Source organism: Orycteropus afer, unplaced genomic scaffold, assembly GCF_000298275.1.
Source record: "Orycteropus afer afer isolate SDZICR_OR568_19922 unplaced genomic scaffold, OryAfe1.0 scaffold00061, whole genome shotgun sequence".
NCBI lineage: Eukaryota > Metazoa > Chordata > Mammalia > Tubulidentata > Orycteropodidae > Orycteropus > Orycteropus afer.
Window position 1 is genome coordinate 2145174 of NW_006921648.1, and position 1948 is coordinate 2147121.

The 1948-nt window shown below is 47.1% G+C and overlaps 1 protein-coding gene across 1 annotated transcript; it reads left to right on the forward strand.

Annotated features, from left to right (window-relative positions):
- Positions 1-358: 358 nt before the first annotated feature.
- On the forward strand, positions 359-1294 carry LOC103195928 (olfactory receptor 15-like). Its single transcript, XM_007939569.1, has one exon. It carries the CDS (start codon positions 359-361, stop codon positions 1292-1294), a length of 936 nt encoding a protein of 311 aa, XP_007937760.1.
- Positions 1295-1948: the final 654 nt, after the last annotated feature.

A 1948-nucleotide genomic window follows, 5' to 3' on the forward strand; every position in this document is an offset into this window, starting at 1 on the left:
CAGTGTCCGTCTCTCTTCCCCCTGAAGGGATACAAAAGGACAAGCAACTCAACCAGCAGGAGACAGTAAGAGTATCAGGAGGAACTTGTGAACAGAAATGAATGAAGATGCTCCCGTGGCGTCCAGTGATTTACACTGACCATTCTGACAGAATAAAGTCCATTCGTTATGAGACTGACAGTGGTTGGGAATAGCGAGGAAAATTTGTAACCATAAAATTTAAACTATATTAACTAGGAAGCCCAGAGACCTATTAGATCTTCCGTGATGCAGAGCAACTATCAACAGCTTCCTCCCCACTGGCTTCTCTCACAGCAGTTTCCCCAGGACAGATCCAAGAGACTGAAGGAAACCAGTGATGATGGCCAACAAGAGCTCCTCAGAGGGCTTCATTCTCATGGGTGTATCTGACCACCCCCAGCTGGAGATCATTTTTTTTACAGTCATCCTCATCTCTTACTTGATGACACTCATTGGGAACTCAACCATAATCCTCCTTTCCCGCCTAGATGCCCGGCTCCACACACCCATGTACTTCTTCCTCAGCAATCTCTCCACCCTGGACCTTGCCTATACTACCAGCTCAGTCCCCCAAATGCTAATCAACTTATGGGGTCCAGAAAAGACCATTACCTATGGCGGCTGTGTGACCCAACTCTATGTTTTCCTTTGGCTAGGGGCTACTGAGTGCATCCTGCTCATGGTGATGGCATTTGACCGCTATGTGGCCGTTTGCCGACCCCTGCACTATACCACCATCATGAACCCTCGGCTCTGCTGGCTGCTGGCTGTCCTTGCCTGGTTGGGTGGCTTAGGCAACTCTGTGATCCAGTCAACATTCACTCTGCAGCTCCCATTGTGTGGGCACCGGAGGGTGGACAACTTTCTGTGTGAGGTGCCTGTCATGATCAAACTGGCCTGTGGAGACACCAGTCTCAATGAGGCTTTGCTCAATGGTGTCTGCAGCTTCTTCACTGTCGTGCCCCTAAGTGTGATCCTGGTCTCCTACTGCTACATTGCTCAAGCAGTGCAGAAGATCCGCTCAGCAGAGGCATGGCGAAAGGCCTTTAACACATGTTTCTCCCACCTTGTGGTTGTGTTCCTCTTCTATGGCTCTGCTATCTATGGGTATTTGCTTCCAGCTAAGAGCAGTAATCAGGACCAGGGCAAATTCATTTCCCTTTTCTACTCCGTGGTCACGCCCATGATGAATCCTCTCATCTACACTCTAAGGAACAAGGAGGTGAAGGGGGCGCTGAGAAGGCTGCTGGGGAAAGTAAGGAAAGTGGGCTGAGAGACAAGCGAATGCCTCCGTCCATTACTGCAGATGCCTCCGTCCATTACTGCCGCTTCATCTCTACAGACTTTTTCTCATAATCTCTGTGTGCAGGGGAACGAGTACCAGGCCTGGTAAAACCATCCCAGCAAAAAGACCCACTCCCAAAACTAGAACATGGTTATTGTTTTTAGCCATATTCTACAGTTCTTTACCAAATACTTCCTGTGGCTCCCGATAACAGGGCAGACATGTGTCTCCAAGGATCAGAGATTACTGACTGACTACAGACCTATCTCAGTGTCTCTGTCTCTATGTTGTTCTTGACACCTTACATTTTTGGAAAATTCTTTACTCTTTTATATAATGTTACCATAAACCCATGAAAACAAGCCAGGTACTATTAACCTCATATGAAGACCTACATAGTTCACTGTTGGACCCAAAGACCCATCCATGCACCATCTTTGTCCATTTTTCTGTCTCCTCTTCTCAATGATTCAGTCTTTCTACCTATACTTTCCATCCATATAGCTTTCCGTCATTTTGTTTTCTCTCCCCCCTTATGTCTACTCTCATATCCCTTCTGTCTCATCTAATGTTTAATGAGAAAAAGCAGGAAAAGTCTTTTGCCTTTCAATTCCAGCCACAGAGGACCCCGCTACAGTTTCA